The following is a 20158-nucleotide window of genomic DNA, read 5'->3' as shown; positions in this document are numbered from 1 at the left end:
CTGTACCTGAGCATGGTGAACATTGTAGGCACTTTCCCCCTTCAGAAGCAGAAGAAGTTGTGACTATCTTGAGGAAGTATTATTCAAGCTGAATCCATCCCCCACCCCCAATTCTTTTTGTTTAAGCCCTCCTCCCCCCTTCACCATCAAGTTCTATTAGCTCCGCCCACTTGTTGTCTGTTAACTGCCCTCTGGGTCCACAAGCATTCTGCTCCACTAAGTTAAACAGGGGTAGTTCTGGGGGTTTGGGGGGCCCCTTAACTTTTTCTTCAGATTTCTGTGGAACTCACATATCTGTGAGTTATCCTGAGACTGCTGGTACCACCTCCTTGCCTGCAGATACTTCAGTTATGCACCCATAAGGATAACATTTCCAGTTTTTTTGGAAAGAGATAAAAGACGTAGACTATTCTGTATGCACCCCATGCACTCCTATTTCAGCATGACCAGGCAGCTCCTGACATGCAAGATAAACCTAGGGGAATGGTTTTAAATTTGCATTCATGGAAAGTTATAATGCAATGTTTTGCCCTCCCAACCAAACACGTGGTAATCAGCAGTGCAGGGAAATAGCCGCTATCAGCTCCCATTCCTCTAAGTAGCAGCAAACAGAGGCTCTGTTTACCTAGAACTGTAAGGTTGATTATTCCGATGTTTTTTCCATACTGCGGAGAATCATCCTCCACGTTGACCGTGCACATATACTTGCCAGAGTCTTTCTCTTGGGTTTCATTAATTGCAATGGAGATGTTACGGAAAGGCATGGAGTACACAAAGCCAACCCGATTCTTCAGGTGTGTCTCATCCTTTTGTACTTTTCCGCCCATGTATTTCAATATCTGAGAGACAGAGAGAGAGAGAGAGAGAAGAAATTAAGTGGTCCTACCAAACTGATATCCCCCTGAGAAAAACGAAAGCGAAAGTGACCAATGCACAAGATGCAAAAACATGTCACCAAAAACTCTCAACAATGCCCACATTTTTAGCTGTGCTGAATTTTCATCTTTGAGGTGATAAGAAAATCTGAGTGGTGCAGCACAGAACCTGGAGGGAAAAAATGCAACTTTTCTCTGTTCAGATTCGTTTTTGCACCTTTTCGGCGTCTCGGTTCCCTCAATCCACTGTTGCTTTGGGACAATTTTTAAAAACTTCTTCTCCTCTTCTCAATCAGGGATCACCTAGCAAATGCAATGATGTCACAGCAGCATTTGGTACTATTGTTTAAAACTACTTCTCCTTCACTACAGAATCCTGGGTAGTCAGGGATCACTGAGTGAATGCGGTGATGTCGCAGAACCAATCAGATCTGGTTATGTGGCAATGTCAGCGAGGGTAAGCAAGGACCACTTTGCTTTTACTCTGACACAGCCCCAGGCACCCTGGACTAAGCAAACAGATAAATTTTGAATTGTGTTGTGTGTTCCAACCCACATGCGGTCACAAGCAGGATTCCACCAGAGCTTCAGAACAAGGGAATAATACAGTTTCATAGGAACCTAGGGAGCTGCCTTAAACCAAGTCAGATCCTTGGTCTATTCTGGTATCCCAGGTCTTTTGGAAGGATTCAATGTCTGGATAAAACAAACCAGTCAATAACACCTGTTTGACTGTGCAAACAAGGAAGAAGAAGAAGAAGAAGAAGAAGAAGAAGAAGAAGAAGAAGAAGAAGAAGAAGAAGAATGGCTTATTCTTATATTTACCTAATAGCTAAACATGGTGAACCTCCAAAATACTTGCAGGTGTAACTAAAGAAATTAAAATAAAACAAAATAAATCTATCTGGCAAAGAACACATTTTGTTGACTGGAGTGAGCAAGGGGCTGCACACCTGTGTGCAGTGCCAACCTCTCCCCCTGTGTTGGTGTGCTGATGCAGGGAGAGGGAGTATAGCAGCCTGCAGAGATGCACCTAGGTAATTTTGGAGTCTAGATCTAAAGGCCTTTGACCCCCCCACCGCTGCCCCCGCCTGGTAAGCTGCAATGCACTATTTTTTTTACACCAGAACATGCTCAGGGCAAGTTGGGAACTCTTTTGTGTGTGTGTGTGGGGGGGGTATTTTTAGAAGATATTCTAAATAAGATACTCCACACTGGCTTGAAGAGAGATGCCACATTTTGCAAGTGGCAACCCTGCCACTTAAATTAGCAGGCCGCTCGGCATTTGGAGGCCCCCCCAGGCCTGCATTGGACCGGACCTCCGCCTGGAAGTCCGGTCCAAAGAGCACCACTGGAAGCCTGTCCCAGGGCTGCTGCCAATCTTGAAATGTCTCTATGTGTCTCTATGTAGGAAGCCCCTCCAACATTCCTCCGCTGACATGCTTACAACACCCTTATGGGCATCTTCAGGATGATCTCCCACCCCACCCCATCATGACCCATTGCACCCACAAGGGCACACTTGTATGCCCTGCCTCCCTACACATCCACACCATCCGTGGCTAGTAAGATGCTGCACCATAAAAGAGTGTCTCCCACAAGTTTAGATCTCAGTCTTCTGCCTTCGTTTCCTTTCCGAGGAGGCTCAAAGGAGCCTGTGTGGCGTAGCATTCCCCACCTGGTGTGGTGACAGGTCTATCACATCCAACGGAGGATGCTTGGTTGCCGTGGCAACAGCAGCAGTACACCGCTTAGGTTTCCACAGCCAGGATGTGGGCAAATTCTTTGGAGGCAAAAAGGAGTGCCTTGGGAAAGCAAGGCAGACATCATCTGAGGCCTCGGTTTCACCAGTTCATCCCACGGAAGCAGGACGGCTCTGAAGTTGTTGCATGGTAGGCCGGTTAGGGTTTTGTCTCAATGCAGATGTGGAAAGGGAGGGAGGGTACGATCACCACCTTTTCCCTGGCTCTGGCTCCTGTGCCTTTATTTATTTAAAACAAACCGACACACAAAAATTAAGCAGTGGGCCCAATGAACGATTGGGGAGTGTCTAGCCTACAATATTTGTTTGTTTGTTTATTCGATTTATATACCAGCCTTCCTAAAGTGGCTCAGGGTGGTTTACATTAAAATAAAAAAGACATGGCAATCAAAATCAAAAACCATTTAAAAGCAGATTAAAATTAAAATTAAAGGTAAAGTGTGCCGTCCTGTGCCGTCCTGGTGACCACAGAGCCTGCAGTATGAGATTATGCCTTTCAGCACCTTCCTATATCGCTGCTGCCCAATATAGGTGTTTCCCATAGTCTGGGTAACAGACCAGCAGGGATTCGAACCGGCGACCTCTTGCTCTTTAGGCAAGTTACTTCCCCGCTGCACAAGGGTGCCATTTGCATTTCTGATGGCTTCTTTTGGATTTTATCCTTGCATTTTAGTCCTATAATGTTGCATGTGCATTGCAAAAAAAAAAAAAAAAAAAGCTGCATTTTCCTGTTGGAGGAGGGTTGCACAAACTATTTTATGTTTTCAAAAGGATCTTGCCAAGCTGAAGCATTTTACTGCTTAACAGCGTGTAATCTTGGAATGCGCCCTGAAGGCCTCCGAGGAAGATAATCCTCTCATATCCATGGGGCGGGGGGGGGCATGTTTCAGAACCTAGAGAAGTACCAATCCCAGTTTGCCAACAGTACTGCTGATGTTCAGCAGGTGCTTGCCTGACCTTGGATATGGAGGCCCACACAGGAGTGAAATGTAGTAGAACAAATGAACCCCAAAAGATGTAAATCAAAACCCTACAAACATCCTTATATTAAGTCAGACCATTTGGCCCTCTGGGACAGTACTGTCTACTAATAGTTAAAGACAGAGATCGTATAATATAGGAAACCCTTTAAGCACTAATGCAAATAACAAAAACCTTACCACTTAAAGGATTGCCTATATTATATGATCTCCGTCTTTAATGGAGATGAAGGCTGTGTATGCACTTTCTGATTTTATTGATAATATAACTTCTTTTCATTATCAGTTAGATAGGATTTGTTTTTTTTTTATTGTATCTTGGATTTAGTACCTAACCCCATTCTTATCTTGTCTACACCAGGGCTTCTCAAGTTTGGGTCCCCAGCTGATGTTATTCATCTGGGGAGAGCTGGTCTTGTGGTAGCAAGCATGACTTGTCCCCTTATCTAAGCAGGGTCCACCCTGGTTGCATATGAATGGGAGACTAGAAGTGTGAGCACTGCAAGATATTCCCCTCAGGAGACGGAGCTGCTCTGGGAAGAGCAGAAGGTTCCAAGTTCCCTCCCTGGCAGCATCTCCAAGATCAGGCTGAGAGAGATTCCTGCCTGCAACCTTGGAGAAGCCGCTGCCAGTCTGGGAAGACAATGCTGAGCTAGATGGATCTATGGTCTGACGCAGTATATGGCAGCTTCCTATGTTCTTATGTTGGACTACCACTCCCATCATCCTCAGCCACAATGGCCTTTGGCTGGGGGTGATGGGAGTTGAAGTCCAACAACATCTGAGGCCCAGCTTGAGAACCTCTGGCCTCCACCAACCAACAAGCAGCAGCTGGTTGACAAGAGTCGTTCTGGAGAACTGGAACAGGGACCTTCTGCATGCAAAGCAGCGGATCTCCAAGCAGGGGCGGCTGGCAGGAGGCACCTTTAAGTGTAAATGCTCACCTCCCATACTGCCGCATCTGAAAGCTCTTTCCAGCAGCAGTGCGCCCAGGGGCGGAGCTACCATTGAACAAACGGGTTCAAAGAACCCAGGCCACCAATGGAAAGGGCCGCCAAAGCACCTGTTGCGCATGATGTCATGCACAAAAGGGGCATGGCCTGATTGCCAGAGGGCCCACCCCAGCTCTCCCGATCTTGCTGGATCATTTATTTCCCTTCCTCTCCCTCACTGGAGGGAGAGGAAGGGAAATAAATGCAGCCAGCAGCAAGTGCGGGCTGGAAAGGACATAGAAAGGGCTCACATGGGCTCTGGGCTGCTGGGAAGAGCTTTCAGGTGTGGCTGTATCGGAGGTAAGCACCTACTAATTTACATTTAAAGGTTGCAAACCAGCTGCCACTGTCTCCAAGTCAGCTCCAACACACACACACACACACACACACACACCCGGCACAATTCTAACATTCTGCCCTCACGTCTTCTAGAGTAGCTGCATATCTGTAACTTCTCTGTGTTCTGGCTCACCCGGCTGTAATATGGGACTAATGCGGCTCGCATGAAGCTTTGGGACCTGAATTCATTTACAGGCTGCAAAGTGCTCCGAGATGTTGAGCTCGCACATGCTAGCGTGCATAGGCGGCAGCAGCGAGGAGGCTGGAGAGAGCTGAACAACTTGTACTGCAAAAGTCCACATGGATTTTAGAATGGCTTCACTTGCAATGCAGTTAGGCTCTCAGAGCACACAAAAAAAACCCTCCCCTCAGTTGAAGGGTGTGAGGAGAAACATTCAAGGCCTCACGTCGCAGAGTATGCTCTGGTGGTAAAGACGTTTAGCTCAAGAGATTATAGGAACATAGGAAGCTGCCATATACTGAGTCAGACCTTTGGTCCATCTAGCTCAGTATTGTCTACCCTGACTGGCAGCAGCTTCTCCAACATTGCAGGCAGGAATCTCAGGCCTGTTTTGGAGATGCCAGAGAGGGAACCTGAAACCTTGTGCTCTTCCCAGAGCGGCTCCATCCCCTGAGGGGAATATCTGACAGTGCTCACACATCAAGTCTCTCATTCATATGCAATCAGGGTGGACCCTGCTTAGCTAAGAGGACAAGTCATGCTTGCTACCACAAGACCAGCTCTCCTCTCAATTATCTGGAAACAGTGGGTTGAGTTCAAAAAACAAGTGATAAAAATTTATTAAGAAACTAACACAGATTGAGAGAAAGCCATTGAACAACATAACCAAACAGGCACTAGCCTTCAACAAATGATCAATTCTAAATGACTCTGATGCTGTCTAAGACAGTCACCTTAAGTGGCATAGTGGGGAAATGCTTGACTAAGAAGCAGAAGGTTACCGGTTCGAATCCCCGCTGGTACTATATCGGGCCGCAGCGATACAGGAAGATGCTGAAAGAGGCATCATCTCAATACTGCGTAGGAGAAGGCAATGGTAAACCCCTCCTGTATTCTACCGAAGAAAACCACAGGGCTCTGTGGGCGCCAGGAGTCAAAATCGACTCAACAGCACACTTTACCTTACTTGACTAAGACAGACCTATTAACATCTCATCATGCCTCTAGTGGCCAGAAGAGGTCACTGCAGAGCTAAAAACAATGCTTTAGAATTCTTACTTCTAACACCCTCCTCTCTCTCCAGGACAGGGTATTACATTGCTGATGTCTCTGTCCATGCCCTATCAATATATTGGCAAAAGTGACCACACTTGCACTACTAAGAACCTTAGCTCCCCATAGAGCTTCTTCGATGCAAGAAAAATGCCATGCATGAAGCAGTCCTCAAAAATCTTTAAAATGCATGCATTTCTACTTCCTGGGGTCCCTCCAGAACAACTAGTTTGGGGGAGTAAAGGGGTGGCAAAGAACATTATGAGGGAGTGAGGATTTTGCTGTACATTCGGATTTTGCTATACATTAAATACTTACAAAGGTAACAATGGAGGCTTTACAATAATTAATTCAAGCAATAGGCCCATCACATACTACAACTGACATTTTGCAGTAAAGTTCCAGTCTGGCGGATGGGGGAGCAGGAATTTTTGTGTGTGTGCTGGGCGGGGGAAGCACCCTCAATCCCTTGCTAGCCCCTGGAATCCACACTCCAGATTTCAAGCTTCAGATTTCACCCCTCCCCTGCATCATCAGCGTGGTGTAGTGGTTAGAGTGCTGGACTAGGACCGGGGAGACCCGAGTTCAAATCCCCATTCAGCCATGATGCTTGCTGGGTGACTCTGGGCCAGTCACTTCTCTCTCAGCCTAACCTACTTCGCAGGGTTGTTGTGAAAGAGAAACTTAAGTATGTAGTACACCACTCTGGGCTCCTTGGAGGAAGAGCGGGATATAAATGTAATAATAGTAATAATAATAATAATGATAATGATAATGATAATGATAATAATAATAATTCTGACCCACAGAAGGAGTCCCCCCACCAATACCCTTTGTAAGGGCTTCTCTCTTCACTTTGACCCAGTTCTAGTGGCCAAGAGAGAGCTGCAAATCAGGACTTCCCTATTTTGAATCTTGCCTCTGCCACCAACTCATTAAAGGGGATGACAAGTGCCCTCAGCCCATCACCACCCTGAGCACTTCCGGGGGCCACCAGAGAACACCACCCATGGGGAGCAGCAAGATGGGCAGCTAGTCAGGAAGACAGTCTAGCTTCCTTGGCATCCTAGTTTTCTCTGAGTGCATGAGTTTTTGGGGTTTTTGTTTAATGGAGAAGCAGTCCATCATGTGAGCTCTTCCAGATACAGGTTCACCATCTCTCAGAGAACAGAGGGTGCTGAGGCACACACAGGACCGCCCAGCCCAGCTCAAAACTCCTTTCCTCCAGACTCATCTCTCCCTTGAGAACTCAGTCTCTGTTCCTGCCCCCCTCCTAGTAACAGGCGATACCACTGTCTGCTTCCCAGCTCATTTTACGCACTCCACTGGCAACCTGCACTCCTAACAGAAGCTTCTTTTGTATGTGCGGGAGAGTCTTCCCTGTGGAGTCTAAAGACCCAGATCACACAAAAACAAGCCAGTTTCATTGCAAAGGAGTTCCACATATCAGCTTGGAAACACTGAATGCTAGATAGTGGGCAGGAGCCACTGAATGATCTGAAAATGGAGACAGGCAGTTTGATTTATGATCTTTACATTGATTGATTAATTGATTAAGTGCCGTCAAGTTGGTGTCAACTCTTAGCGACCACCTAGATAGATTCTCTCCAGGATGCTCTGTCTTCAGCTTGGCCTTTAAGGTCTCTCACTGATGCATTCATTGCTGTCGTAATCGAGTCCGTCCACCTTGCTGCTGGTCGTCCTCTTCTTCTCTTTCCTTCAAATGATCTTTACACGGAGTGGTTTGATTTTTAGTTTTTGGATGTGGGGGCATGCATGTATGTGTGTCGAACACATAAAAGGGATGGGAGTGTATATTTTATTTATGTATGTATGTATTTATTTATTATGTATTTATTTAATTTCTATACCACCCTTCCAAAAATGGCTCAGGGCAGTATATAGAGGGATGGAGCTGTCACTCAGTGGCAGAGCAGCTGCTTGCATGCAGAAGGTCCCAGGTTCAATCCCTGGCATCTCCAGAAAGGACGGGGAGGGGGGGAATCTTGCCTGAAACACCTGAAGAGCTGCTGCTAGACAGTGTAGGCAATATTTCCCCCCTTTGCGATGGGAGGAGAGCTAGTCTTGTGGTAGCAAGCATGAATTGTCGACTTTGCTAAGCAGGGTCTGCCCTGGTTTGCATTTGAATGGGATATGACATGCGTGAGCACTGGAAGATATTCCCTTCTTAGGGGATGGGGCTGCTCTGGGAAGTGCATCATCTGCTTGCTTGCAGGCAGAAGGTTCCAAGTTCACTCCCTGGCGGCATCTCCGAGATAGGGCTTCGAGAAACTCCTGCCTGTAACCTTGGAGAAGCAGCTGCTAGTCTGTGCAGACAATACTGAGCTAGATGGACCAAGGGTCTGACTCAGTATATGGCAGCTTCCTATGCTCCTATGAGCTAGATGGTCTGATCTGGTATAGAGCAACTACCCATATTACTAGCAATGGTGTTTATTCTTTAGGGGATGAGACTCAGTGGCAGAGCAACTGCTTTGCATGCAGAAGGTCCCAGGCAGGGTCGACAACACTGAGCTAGATGGATCAAATTCAATAGTCTGAGCCAGACAAAAGCAACTATTGTCTGATTAGCTGAATTAAGTGTGGCTTTATTTTGTTTTATTTTTAAGTGTGGCTGAGGGGTTTAGTGAGGCCCGCTAGGCAATGTCCCTGCATCACAGCAGAGGCACTGTCCACATCACATTTTGCCTTGGAAGAGGAAGGAAATAGTGCTCAAACCGCAGGACATCTTGGCCAGAATACATTCAGACTATTGCAAATTATAGATAGAAAAATCGACAGTTATCCTGATTTCTGATCATTGTTTACAACTCCGGGCATCGTTTGTCAATGACCCGAGGGCTAATGCTATAGATCTTGTTGCCAATAGAATTCGATGGAAGAGAGTATCTGTATAGTGAGATTTCTTAAGGTTTATGAATAACTGGATTAGTGTATTGTTACTGTTTGGGCTGTATGTAAATATTTTCTTCTGGTCAGTGACTGTAAATAAACAGAACTGAGCTCCATATTTAATTCATACTTAAGACAGCGCCTTCTCTGTCATGAACCCTGTTGCCTATTAAGATCATCTGGAGAGGTCCAGTTACGGCTGCCACCGGCTCGTTTGGTGGCGACTCAGGACCAGGCCTTCTCTGTGGCTGCCCCAGGGCTCCGGAATACGCTCCCTATTGAAATAAGAGCATCTCCTTCTCTGTTTGTTTTCAGGAAGACCCTCAAGACTTTCCTGTTTCCCCAGGCTTTTAAGTGAAATGCAAATTTTAATAATATGTTTTTACTTATTGAGATTGTTTCTATCGGTTATGATTTTTAATTGTTTTATATTGGTTTTTATATTATGTTTTAACTTGTACACCACCTGGAGATTTCTATATAAGGTGGTACAGAAATACGATAGATAGATAGATAGATAGATAGATAGATAGATAGGAATAAATACACATTTAAACACAGCATGAGTGAGAGATAAAGCCCCTCATCTCCTGGCCTTCTGTGACCTTTATTAATTCAGGGCTGCTCAACTTTGGCCCTCCTGCAGATGTTGGCCTACAATTCCCAAAATCCCTGGCTGTTGGCAACTGTGGTTGGGGATTATGGGAATCGTAGTTCAAACACAGCTGGGGGGCCAAAGTTGAGCAGGCCTGATATATCCTGCTCTTCCTCCAAGGAGCCAAGAGCAGTCGACATGGTTATGTTTATCCTCACAACAACCCTGTGAGGTAGGGTAGGCCAAGAGAAAAGCAAGTGGCTCAGAATCACCCAGTGAGTTTCATGGCCAAGTGAGGATTCGGACATGGGAATTCCCAGAACTTGACCAACACTCTAACCCCACCTCTATGCTGAGTGACAATTCATGCTGAAAGTATTGTGTCTTTACCTGAAAAGGTTCAGAAGGCAGATGAGTCTCAAGCATCCATATGATGTAGGGGTTCTTCTCACTGGTGGCTGTATAACTGATAGGCAGAACAGCCTGCTGCCCTTGGATGGCTGTCACAGTCTTCTGATCAACGTGCACCTCCAACACAGCTGAAGAAAGACCTGAAGAGAGATCAGACTCTCTGTTAGAGCTGCTCCTCAGGTCCAAGCACCCACGATCCTTCCTGAACCCCCCACCCCACCCCCAGGCAGTCCACAGCCACCAAATTCCTGACACCATCACCACTAGGAATAGGGCTGGATCATTAACTATTCAGGTCCACATGCATTAACTTAATTAACTGTCCAGTTCTACATATGCATATGTTTGTGTCCAGGGAATGAAGGCCTCTTCCACTCAGACAGGCAGGCTCAGATGATCATGTAAACCATGGCTTAGATTTGATGGTCAATGTGCCAGAGTGAGCTTCCAGTTAGTTCAAATATACCAGGATCAAACTGTGGCGTGATATTCAAGTTTGTTAACCAAGCTGAGTTTTGGAGTAAACCACAGTTCCCCTGAGTTCACATGCAACAGGAAACCGTGGTCCAATCAGAAATAAAATCAAAAGGTTCCGCACTCCTGGTTTTGCTCACAAATCGGGAAAAGATGACAGGCAGTATGCATGAGCCCACGTTTCACCATGGCAATGGTGTGACAAACTCTGAAGGGGCCTGTGTGCAAGAGCTGAACTCAGGCCCCAGTGGATAATTTCCCTATAGGGATCAATGGGAAACTCAAAAAAGTTAATCTCCCAAACAGATTGGCAGAAAGTGCTGATTTACATGGTGTTCCTACATAGTGACTGCATTAAATGTTTGGAGGTTCGAGGAGATCAGTCCACCCATTGATTTTAAAGAAGTTTTTTTTTTTTTTAGTTTTAAATCTTTTTAACAAATATTATTAAAAATCACCGGGAGGACTGGTGTCTTTCCACATCCAAACAGTACATTTAATGAGATCCTCATGTAGGAACACATTGCGAAGTTTCAGAGCTTTCTGCCCATCCATTAGGGAGTTATAAAGCTTTTTGAGTTTCCCATTAATTCCTAGGGGTAGATTATGATTTAAGTTAGAAATCTGGCCACAACTCCCCCTAGTGGAGGCCCATGTTCATTGCACATGTTTGCTAAATTGTGGATCTACCCCTGCACCATGGTTTGCTCATGATAATCTAAAACGGGGTTTAGATCAGAGATGGGTAAACTTTAGGCTTCTAAGTTCTACTTTCTTTTCTTTTCTTCTTTTACCAGACAACAAGAGCAAGTCCTTGTCCAAAGTATAGGAGCTTTACTGACAATTGTGAAGAAGCCTATACTAAAGGAATCTTTTTTGTTTGTTGACGTCATAGGCCTAAATACTAGAGGAGGAGGAGGTCCAGAGAGGGGAGCTAAAATACGGAAGATCCTGAAGATTGTACCATAGAAGCTGGTCTTGTGGCAGCAAGCATGAATTGTCCCCTTTGCTAAATGGGGTCCACCCTGGTTTGCATCTGGATGGGAGACGTGAGTAATATATTTCCCTTAGAGGATAGGAAGAGCATCTGTATGCTTGCATGCTGAAGGTTCCAAGTTCCCTTCCTGGCACCAGATGGGGCTGAGAGAGACACCTGCCTGTAACCTTGGGGAAGCTGCTGCCAGTCTGTGTAGACAATACTAAGCCAAAAGGACAAATGGTCTGACTCAGTCTTCGGCATCATCTTATGTTCCTATATGCATAATGACGTGTTCTCTTTAAATTATCTTGTTTTTCAGGGCTTTAAATATCAAGTACTGTTCTTTTTCTCAGTTTAAAACGTGATCTTTCAACCTTCTGCCAGCTTTCCCTCTCTCCAATCTTATAATCCCAATGACAGCAGATCTGATAAGAAAAACACTCCCCATTTCTAAAAAGTGACCAGCAAATTCTTTCAAGAGAAGAATTTCACAAGTTTGGGGTGGAAACACTAGGGCTAGAGTATGTTCTATGCCCCCGAGGTTGCCCGAGCAGTCTTCAACATGACAGGTAAACACACTGGGATCCGTGCAATTATTTCGTATGCTGTTCTTGTCGCCAGACACCCAGCAGGCGAAGGTGATGCACACCCTCCCGCTCGGAAAAGCTGCTACCCTTGCTCATTAGGATTTCTATTTTGGGACTAGCAAAGACTGATTAATTAAGAAAAAAGAAACATGCCAGAAGAGGGCAACTATTCTCTGAACTCTGAGAGCAAAACATTCTTGATGCCAAAGCATTTCAAATCAGCTCTTTCCAAAGCAGAGACATTCTGATAATCAGCAGCAATTTCTGTACTAAGAAGCTGTCTTGCAGATCCAGGTAGCAAAAAGATGGGTTTTCGGGAGCAATTGGAAGAGACAAAGACACTGGCTGATACCCAGGGCACTCACACAATGAAGAACACCGTGTGTGCACACTCAAGGGCCCCATAGATATGCGGATGCTTAGAGTTGTGCAATCTCTTGTGCTCACAGGCAACTTGCACAAGCGCCCAGGGTGCACAAATAGAGCAGAACATGATTTTTAAATTATATTTATTTTCTTATTTTTACTTTTTAATATATTTTCTCCAAGGAGCCCAGAGGGGTGTACTACATAGTTCAGTTTCTCTTTCACAACACCCCTGTGAAGTAGGTTAAGCTGAGAAAGAAGTGACTGGCCCAGAGTCACCCAGCAAGTATCATGGCTGAACGGGGATTTGAACTTGGGTCTCCCCGGTCCTAGTCTAGCACTCTAACCACTACACCATGCTGGCTCTCTGATGTACATGATGCAGAGCATGAACTGCTGCGCCTGGCTGTGCTAGAGCAATGCTCGCCTGTAATGCAAGCTCTTCGTGGAACGAGTTAGCACAACATGTCCGCACAACTGAAGCATCCACCGGGATGTCAGCCAGTTTTTCTAAGGGTCCTCCTCACTTAATCTTCTTCAATCATTCTGTATGTTGCCCATAAGGGCTAGGACGACTGTGGAAGGAAGTGTGGTGCAAATACCAATGAGCGGCCATGTTCAGTGAACACGGGCCACTCAGGGGATCCAGGGCTGCAGGGGCCACCCAATAGGGCTGCGGCAGTGCAGAGCATATGTCCTTCCTCCCACCCTACCCATTGCCAGCAAAGAGCTACAGTGCATGGGCCACAGCTTATGGAGCTGTCTGCACAGTCACCCACATCGGCGCTGGCAAAGCCGAGGGCTATGGGCACCACTGCCCAGTGTGTGTCACTGGGCAGTGATGACATGAGCCCTCGTCATCTTTTCAAGCACCAACAAACTCCCCCAGCCCTGGCCCCATGTACACTGACTCTTTGCTGGTACTGGAGGAAGAGGGCCGTGGGATGCCTGTAGTGCACTGCCCCAACCCCATTGCAACACAGGAAGCTGCCTTCTACCGAGTCAAACCCTTGGTCCATCTAGCTCAGTATTGTCTACACAGACTGGCAGCAGCTTCTCCAAGGTTGCAGGCAGGAAACTCTCTCAGCCCTATCTTGGAGATGCTGCCAGGGAGGGAACGTGGAACATTCTGCATTCAAGCAGGCAGGTGCCCTTCCCAGAGCGGCCCCATCCCCTAAGGGGAATATCTTACAGTGCTCACATGTAGTCTCCCATCCAAATGCAAACCAGGGTGGGCCCTGTTTAGCAAAGGGGACAATTCATGCTTGCTACCAAAAGACCAGCTCTCCTCCCACAGACCAGCTCTCCTCCCACAGACCAGCTCTCCTCCCATGGGCGGCCCATTTGACCCTGGAACCATTGAGTGGCCCGGGTTCACTGAACATGGGTGCTCATTAGTATTTACACCACTGTTCCTTAAGTCGTCTTTGCCAATGCTGGGGAGGGGAGGGGAGGGGCAGGCAGTGGGAGCCACCCCATATTTCTTTGCCACGGGCCACTGCCCACATCACAATGCTACTGGCATGGAACCTCCTTTGTGAAGGTGCAGGCATCCATGCTGATAGTCTATTTCCAGACAGGAAATCATCACGACTCCCTTTTGAGAGCACTTAATGATTTAATTGCAGCAGCCCACAACCAGCATTTCAGAGGGCAGCTAACCTCTCTTGAGAGTGATGGGCTCGATTCCGACTGCTCCGATTCGTACACGGCAGCTGCAGGGCAAAACATCAGCTGGAATCGGACACTCTGGGAACACTCTGCATCTTCCTGACATTGCGCTACCACAGAATATGCCAAAGAGAAGGGAGGCTTGCCCAGGAGGGTCGGAGAATTATCATACATCTTGCAGATTTTGCCCATTGCCTACTTCTTGCCGAATTCCCATAAATAATCTGACGGCAATGTTGCTTAGCATCAGAAACGCAATCTATTCAATGTGAGGCCTTGTATGCAGGAGCTAGTGACCAGAAACCAGTTGTCGGATGAATTTGAATGCACCAACTCCCTTGGGATGCTTTTGCAAGGATTGGCTATTTGCGTTTTCTCTTTGCACCATGACTAATGAAGGGGGATAGGTGGAGTTCTGAAGTTTTCTTGGAAGGGGCTTTCCCAAGCCAACAGGAAGAGCTTGGGCCCAGGGGCCCCCACAAATGCTGCCTTGCCCCACACTCCATGTGGGGGCCAGCCACCTTTACAAGTCAGCCTTTGCAAGCTTTGCAAGTAGTCCATAGAACACAGGAAGCTGCCATATACCTAGTCAGACCATTGGTCTATCTAGCTCAGTATTGTCTACACAGGCTGGCAGCGGCTTCTACAAGGCAGGCAGAAGTCTCTCTTAGACTTATCTTGGAGATGCTAGAGGGGGAGCTTGGAATCTTCTGCATGCAAGCATATAGATGCTCTTCCCAGAGCGGGCCCATTCTCAGCTAGGAATATCTGACAGTGCTCACACATGTGGTCTCTCATTCATATGCAACCAGGGTGGAACCTGCTTAGCAAAGGGGGCAGGTCATGCTTGTGACCACAAGACCAGCTCTCCTCCAAAAGTTGCCAGGAGCCTCCTCTTCTCTCCTCCTGTGTCTTGCAAACTTTGCAAGGAGCATGAGGAGAGGTACTCTCTTTGCAAAACATTCAAGGGTCAGCTCCGTCCTGAAGAGCTGCCCCAAATGTCAGCAGCATGGGGCCTCTCGCCAACCTCCCCAGGTGTTCTTGGACTTCAACTCCCATCATCCCCAACCAAAGGCCACTGGGGCTGGGAATGATGGGAGCTGAAGTCCAATAACATCTGGGGACCCAACACTGAGAATCCCTGGGGCAGACAATACTGTGTCTACACTGAGTCGTTTGTGTAGACAGTACTGAGCTAGATGGACCAATGGTCTGACTCAGTACAAGGCAGCTTCCTATGTTCCTATGCATGTCTAGTTGGAGATACACCCCACAGTGTGCCCAGTAAGGCTAGGATGCAGCCTGAAAGCAAGAGCAATTTAAGGACAGGAGAGAGAACCTGACATTTGTTTGGGTGCCCCACTGACTGCACAGGGACAAGACCCATTTCCTGGTCCCTATCCTTGGTTAAAACTGCAGGTCCATTGATGGGGGGACGACCCACAAGCAGTCTTCCCTGGATCCCCAGATGTTGTTGACCACAAACTCCCAGCATCCTCCGCTGCAATGGACTTTGGCTGGGGGTGATGGGAGTTTGATCAGCAACATCTGGGAATCGCTGTTAGAGGAATGTCCATCCACAAGTCACTAATAATTGCTTTTCATTAATCCTGTTAATTAACACTCAGGTAATAATCCATATGCTGAAAATTGATCTTTACCCTGGGCACATCAAGTCATGGTTGGTCCTTCTGGCCCACGGGGGCATCTGAGCTGGGCACCCCTGTCCCAGACCAAACAAAGGGAACTTTTTATAGCTAAGCTTGTTCCTGGGCTCCCGAGGATCAGAGAAACCGAGATGTGTTCCTTTGGCCACCTGGGCTCCTTAAAGGATACACCAACTGCCTTCAGATGAAAGGGATTTCCTGCCTCCAAAGCTCAGGCGTTTAGAAGGAGGATGCAAGACAATGGCTATACGATGCCCCCCGCCCCCCAACCTTGCAGGAACAGCTCGCTGACTTCAGGCCCAGTCATTTCCACCCAGTGCTTTGGCGAAACAAAACCCTGGAAACGGCTGGGACAACAACAACAGGAAGCGGCCCTGACGTCTTGCTTGATAAGGCGCCCAGACTGTGCCAGAGTGTCTCGCTCTTTCCTATCAGCTCCCCGCAGATCCAAAATGGGAGTACAATTGCAGTGGGGAAGCTGGCCTTCCCCAGTCTCTGCCCGGAAGGTCCCAGGGCCCAGCCCCTCAGCTTCGACAGTCCTGATCAGGGGTTAGCACAGAAGTTAAGGGCGAGGAGAACCGCTCTTGTGGTCACAAAAAAGAAGTGTCCTCTTTTGCCGTTTCCTCGCCAGGAGATTCTGTGAAGGTTTATAATGCAATTCAATGTATAACCCGGCACGTTTCTGATTCTATTTCATCTCTTCTGGCAGCTCTGTGGAGAAATATTGAAGCCTGTGTACTGGCAGAAGGACTAGGGGTGCGAGGCAAGATGTGAATTTTGCCTGCCCATTTACTCCCCCCCCCCGCAACATGTACATGACGTCACAGGCACTATCCACTTGGTACCCATCATAATGCGGAGCTTTAACAGAGCAGTTACCTTTTCCCCAACTGGTGGCGCTCTGTTCAGAACTAGACTGCCAGTTATACAAGTACTTGTACATTCTACTTTGGTCTTATAAAGGTGTCCTGTTCAACACATATGTTGGCCTGGAGTAACTTGACATCTATGAGATCTGAGCAAAGGCATTCCACACAGCAATTGCAAGAGCAATAAATGTGCCAACTGGGGAAATGACTGCATTTTACATTTCCCTGGTATCAAGAATACTGAGATGTGATGTTAGAACATAAGAACAGCCCTGCTGGATCAGGCCCAAGATGGCCCATCTAGTCCAGCATCTTGTTTCGCACAGTGGCCCACCAGATGCCGCTGGAAGCCACAGGCAGGAGTTGAGGGCATGCCCTCTCTCCTGATGTTACTCCCCTGCAACTGGTATGCTGTGTGTGTGGGGGGGGGTGGTGGTGGTGGTGCATGTATTCACACAGCAGAAGTGCCATCATTAGGGACATTGTCAACTGTTCATTTATCACCCACCCACCCACCGAAGAACCAAGAGCGTAATCTTCTAAAAATGGATCTTTCAAAGACTACCTGGTAATGAATCTATAAGAACACAGGAATTCCTTTTCAAGGATACAATAAAGAGCCACCTTGCCAGTCCTAGTTCAACACTATCACCACGACACCACACTGGCTCATCTGGTTTAGCTTCCAGAATGTCCAAACACGGTTCATAAGAGAACATGCACCACATTACATAGATATATTACAGCAGATCTAGGCCTGGTTCCAATCCTAAACACCAGCCCTGCAAAAAACAACACCCCTCCTCTGCCTTAGGGTCCCCATTCAAATCCATGCAGCTAGTTGACCTCTGCAGGGCAGTCTATAAGAAAGCTCCTTTTTACACACCTTAGCCTTATTTTATTTTATTTTTTAAACTGGGGACTTTAACTCTGGTGAGTGGAAAGATCTGAGCTCATTTCCTTGGAGATGGCCCCAAGCGAAACGGTCCACCTGTCACTGCGATGTTCACGGCCACGGCAAACGCAGCCATTGCCACCACCTCTCTAGGCAAAGCTGACGACACCAAACATACACAAGGCGTCAGGGACGATTAACAGGTCGGAGCCCAGGATGCTGGCGTGGCAGCCTTGCGGACTTCTCGGGGAAGAGGGGAAACTCAGCCAGCCAGCAGGGCAAGCGGCTTTAATTGCTGAAGTTACAGCTCTAGAGATTATATTGTCACAGGGCAGGAGAAGGATCTGTGGGAGATTTATCTACTCAAGAGAGGTCAGTGGGGCACCGTTGCAAGGGGAAAGGCCAGGAACTCCTGCCTGGGAAGCCGCAACATCCACTTTCTCCAAAGCACAGGCTTGGACGAGAAACTTGGCTCTCCATTGCAATCTCATGTGCATCGGAAAGATGGGGTTTGGGGAATACATACCCCTGCTAACTGGGCAAAGAGGCATCTTTTTAACCTGGTGATTCTCTTTATTTAGCAGGGGGGAGAGTAACTGGCCCTATCCACCCCCAGCACAGGACCTCCAGTGACTGATGCTGGTGTCCAGCTTAGGTTTCTTTTTAGATTGTGAGCTCTTTGGGGAGAGGAATTCATCATCTTTATTTATTTGTTATTTCTCTATGTAAACCTCTTTGGAAACTTTTGTTGAAAAGCAGTAGATAAATATTTGTTGTTGGTGGTGGTGATTTTGCACCAAAAGGTGGCATTTCTCTGAATACCAGCAGCTGGGAAGGGAGGTAAACATCTGTTCGGGGTTGCTTTCACATCCCGGCCTGCAAGCTTTCCAAAGACGTCTGGAGGGACAATATGACAAATATTTATAGACTGCTTTTCAAAGCGGTTTACACAGATTTAAATAAATAAACAAAAGGGCTCCCTGTCCCCAAAGCGCTCACAATCTAAACAAGAAACATAAAATAGACACCAGCAACAGCCACTGGAGGGACGCTGTGCTGGGGCTGGATAAGGCCAGTTGCTCTCCTCCTGCCAAATAAAGAGAAGAACCACTTTGAAAAGGTGCCTCTTTGCTCAGTTAGCAGGGGGACAATGCTGGAAACAGGATGCTGGGCGAAATGGATACCTCCGTTTGCTTCTGTCTTGTGTTCTACCATTTCTCATGCACACAGGAATTTCTCATGCTCACAAAAGGTGGACCCAGGCGGTAGCCCAGGAGACCAATTCTTGGGGGGCACACCAACAGTGCCAGAATATAGCATTGCCAATTTCCTCTCCATCCTGCATTGCTCCCGGGAAGTACTGTACAGTGGTGTAAGAAGGTAAGCTGCAATACGTACCTGGTCTTGTGGTAGCGAGCATGAATGGTTCCCTTTACTAAGCAGGGTCTGCCCTGGTTTGCATTTGAATGGGAGACCACATGTGAGCCCTGGAATACATCCTTATATCACCTTCTGTCTAATTCTGGATATGGTGCCAAGCATTGTGGGAAGAGTAACACTGCTCACTTAAAAGCACCCCGTTACAACGAGCACCTACTGGATAGTGCCAGTGACAGAACGCAACACAGCAGCTGCTCATCAAGTCTCCGTGATGTACGGAACAAGAGTATTTCCTGATAAGATTCAGAGGAGCACAAATGGAGCCAGTCCAGATCTCAATGTCAAAGTCACAAATATCTTCTCCAGACATGTTGGAGTAGTGATATCTCCTCCAACCACTGAGCCTGTCATTTCTCTTGTGAAACTGCCATTTCCTAGAGCAGGGTTTCCCCACCTGTGGTCCTCCAGATGTTGCTGAACTACAACTCCCATCATCCCCAGCCACAATAAACTGCAGCTGAGAATGATGGGGGTTGTAGTTCAGCAACATATGGAGGGCCTGAGTTTGGGAACCTTTGCTCTAGAGTGGTGTGGATGCATGCCAAGCATGCTGGAAGCACAGGAGAAAAGGTCCCAGAGAAGAGATAGTAAATGCTGGAGGACCCCATGTAAGTGTGGGGAGACCTTGGGAAGGAAGCAAGGTGGCAGCATAGGGCCTCAGGCAATGTACAGAATTGTGTGACCAGGAGGGCCCATAGGACAACACACCCAGGGGCATAACTACTATTGGGCAAGGGGAGACATTCATCTCGGGGCCCGCTGCCTTGAGGGCCCCCCCAGAGGCAAGTCATATGATCATCATCCTGGCTTCCCATATATCTAGCTCATGATATCTTAGCATCTATCTAGCTAAGCAGGATAAATACTCTTACCTCTAGCATTTCTAGTGTGTTCTAGACATTAAAAGTAGCACAAATATATAGTATTCAATGTATATCACTATATATTGTGGAGTGTGCGTGTGTGTATTCAGTGAAATGTATTGCCGGGCAGCATACTTATTTTGAAATATCAGACTTGTATTAGTTGGTTCTGCTGTTATTTACACCTTGTAACTAGTTGGGTTAGTTAGCAGAGACATCGGGCCAGGAGAAGGAGAGGAAAGCATT

At 47.1% G+C, this 20158-nt stretch overlaps 1 protein-coding gene across 1 annotated transcript in view; it reads right to left on the bottom strand.

Annotated features, from left to right (window-relative positions):
- Positions 1-20158, bottom strand: part of ESAM (endothelial cell adhesion molecule) — a 79209-nt gene that overhangs the window by 10036 nt on the left and 49015 nt on the right. Inside the window, exons 2-3 of the mRNA XM_053270075.1 lie at positions 10081-10241; positions 626-839 (exon numbers count right to left, since the gene is read on the bottom strand). Coding sequence (XP_053126050.1) covers positions 626-839; positions 10081-10241 — 375 coding nt within the window. The remainder of the gene's footprint in view (positions 1-625; positions 840-10080; positions 10242-20158) is intronic.

This window comes from Hemicordylus capensis, chromosome 8 (genome assembly GCF_027244095.1).
Source record: "Hemicordylus capensis ecotype Gifberg chromosome 8, rHemCap1.1.pri, whole genome shotgun sequence".
NCBI classification, from domain to species: Eukaryota; Metazoa; Chordata; class Lepidosauria; order Squamata; family Cordylidae; genus Hemicordylus; species Hemicordylus capensis.
This window is presented reverse-complemented; position numbering and strand designations above follow the sequence as displayed.